This window comes from Podarcis liolepis (assembly GCF_965112155.1).
Source record: "Podarcis liolepis genome assembly, chromosome: 2".
Classification (NCBI taxonomy): Eukaryota; Metazoa; Chordata; class Lepidosauria; order Squamata; family Lacertidae; genus Podarcis; species Podarcis liolepis.
In genome coordinates, this window is record NC_139555.1 from 89,427,323 (window position 1) to 89,430,377 (window position 3,055).

The 3,055-nt window shown below is 49.5% G+C and overlaps 1 protein-coding gene across 1 annotated transcript; it reads left to right on the forward strand.

The window, feature by feature from the left end:
* Positions 1-267: 267 nt before the first annotated feature.
* LOC310701492 (tigger transposable element-derived protein 1-like) lies at positions 268-2,630 on the forward strand. The gene is made up of 2 exons (XM_083492459.1): positions 268-424; positions 600-2,630. The coding sequence occupies exon 2, from the start codon at positions 626-628 to the stop codon at positions 2,324-2,326; it is 1,701 nt and encodes a 566-aa protein (XP_083348585.1). The 5' UTR covers positions 268-424; positions 600-625; the 3' UTR covers positions 2,327-2,630.
* Positions 2,631-3,055: the final 425 nt, after the last annotated feature.

Sequence of the window (3,055 nt, forward strand, 5' to 3'; positions counted from 1 at the left end):
GATTTTCTGTGACCATTGGGCATGGCTGTTTTTTTTCAAATTTTTTTTCTGAGTTTGAATTTCTGAGTGCTGGCTGGCTGGGGGAACAGTGGGGGAGGTTTCTGCAGAAATCTGGGACCATGTGGGGGTTTTTTGGGAATTTTTATGATTTTCTGTGACCACTAGGCATGGCTGTTTTTTTTTTGAAATTTTGTTGTTATTTTTTGAATTTTTTTTTGTCTGGGTGGGGAAGCAGTTGGGGAGGGGTTTGCAATTTCTGTGTTATGGGTGGGTTGGTGCGTGTCTGTGGGAGCAGTTGAGGTTTTTGAAGACATTGGTGATTTTTGAAGCTTTTCCTAAACTTTTTTTACAGCCATTTGAGGTTCCTGAGGACTTCGGTGGTTGATTGCTGAAGCTTTTCCAGAACTTCTCTTTCATCCATTTGGTAAGCTCAACTTTTAAAACTTTTTTGGGGGTTTTTGGGATTTTGGATTTGGGGTTGGGGTGCTTGGGATTCAAGGCCTTGGTTCTGGGTTTTAATTTCTGTGTGGTGGGTGGCTGGGTGCTTTTGTATTTTTTGGGTTTGAAGCACATCACTGATTTTTTTTCCTGTTTCTTAGTTTACGAAGGTAGGACCTGTGCTGCCATGGGACCCAAGAAGACTGCTCCTGCGGTGGCCGGCGAGAGGAAGAAGGAGAAGGTGACGCTGGAGATGAAGAAGGACATCATTCGGAAGCACGACGGCGGAATGCGTGTGACGGACATCGCCAGGGAGTACGGCAGGAACCCATCGACCATCGGGACCATCCTGAAGATGAGGGAGAAGATCATGGCGACTGATGCAGCCAAGGGAGTCACCAGGATCGTGAGGAACCGCCCAGCTGTCCTGGAGGAGGTCGAGAAGTTGCTGCTCATCTGGATAGAAGAGAAGCAGCGTGCAGGGGACACAGTGTCTGAGGCCGTCATTTGTGAGAAGGCCAAGGCCTTGCATGCTGACCTCATCCGGGATCAGCCAGGAACCTCAGCCGAGCCAGAAGTCTTCAAGGCTAGCAGAGGTTGGTTTGACCGGTTCAAGACGAGATCTGGCATCCACAGCGTGGTCAGGCATGGAGAGGCTGCCAGTTCTGATGTTCCTGCGGCTGAAGACTTTGCAGCGGAGTTCCTGGAGCTTGTGAAGACGGAGGGCTACGTTCCGCAGCAGGTCTTCAACTGCGACGAGACCGGGCTGTTTTGGAAGAGGATGCCCAAAAGGACTTTCATCACTCAGGAGGAGTCCAGGCTGCCTGGCCACAAGCCCATGAAGGACCGTCTGACCCTGCTCTTCTGTGCCAACGCCAGCGGCGACCTGAAGATCAAGCCCCTGCTGGTGTACCACTCGGAGAACCCACGGGCCTTCAAGAGACACAAGATCGACAAGGAGCGGCTGAGTGTCATGTGGCGATCCAACAGTAAGGCTTGGGTCACACGTGTGCTGTTTGTGGACTGGGTCAATCTTGCTTTTGGCCCTGCTGTCAAGCAGTACCTGCTGGACAACGACCTGCCGCTGAAGGCTTTGCTTCTGATGGACAATGCTCCTGCCCATCCCAAAGGCCTTGAGGTGGACTTGTTGGAGGAGTTCAGCTTCATCAACATCATGTTCCTGCCGCCTAACACCACGCCACTGCTCCAGCCGATGGATCAGCAGGTCATCGCCAATTTCAAAAAACTCTACACCAAGGAGCTTTTCAGGCGATGCTTCGAGGTGACTGACTGCACCACCATCACCCTGCGGGAATTCTGGAAGGACCACTTCGACATTGCCACCTGCTTGAAGATGGTCAACACGGCCTGGAAAGGGATCAGCCAGAGAAATTTGAATTGCGCTTGGCGCAACCTGTGGCCGGACTGTGTGGCACCAAGTGACTCTGATGCACCAGAGTCAACAGTGGTGCAGGACATTGTTGCCTTGGGGAGGACCATGGGCCTGGAGGTCACGGAGGAGGACGTCTGCGAGCTGGTAGAGGGGCACGACGACGAGCTGACCACCCAGGAGCTGGTCGAACTGCAGGCAGAGGCTGCGCTGGAGCAGGCCTCACTGGAAGAGGAGGAAGCAACTGGGGAACGGCTGTCCTCCGAAAGACTGAGGGACATTTGCCAGAGGTGGAAGGAGGTGCAGACTTTTGCAGATCTACACCACCATGAGAAGCACGTGGCACATGACGCTGGGAACTTTTATGATACGAGGGTCATGTCGTATTTCAGGGAGCTGCTGAAAAGGCGGATGAAGCAGCAGACAATGGACAGGTTCTTGACCAAGAAGCAAAGAGTGGAAGAGGAGCCTTCTTCAAGTGCTCCCCCAGAGTCTTAGAAAATGTCTGTATACTGTACTTTGTTGATTTTTAAATGTATTTCTGTCATGTTTATAAAGTTTATTTATTTTCCCTTCAATTTTTGAACTGCTCTTTACAGTATGTGTGACTTTAAAGAGCAGTTAATAAACTGTTGTTGTACCAAATTTGGCTTTGTTTGGACTTTTTTTGACCATAGGAACGCATTAATTGATTTTCAATGCATTCCTATGGGATTTCGTGCTTCGCAAGACGAAAAATTCGCTAGACGACAAAAATTGCGGAACGAATTAATTTCGTCTTGCGGGGCACCACTGTATAAATAAATAAATTGCAGAGAATCTCTGGTGTACAAATCAACAAGGAAAGCTGTTTCCTGAAAGTAGAGTGTGAAAGCCATTTAGAGAAAGCCACTCTCAGAGGCTCAGCGAGTTCTAACTTCTTACCAGGCATGGCCAAACTGTTGGGATACTGCCAGGGAGATAAAGTCCATCATGGCCCCAAGCTGTCTGCCGGACGATCCATCGATCTCCTGTAGGCACGCAGTATCAGCAATTAGCGACATGAGTTTCTAGAAAATATCTTGCCACATTCTAGAGCTCATGCACACTCTATCAGCAGATAATGCACAGCGGAAGTCGCACTCAGGAGAGCATTATTTACAAGTTTTATTCAGCGTTGATCAGAACAAAGAAAGTCATGACTGCCTGCGTCAGTGTCTCCGACACAGAGAGAAAACGAAAGCAATA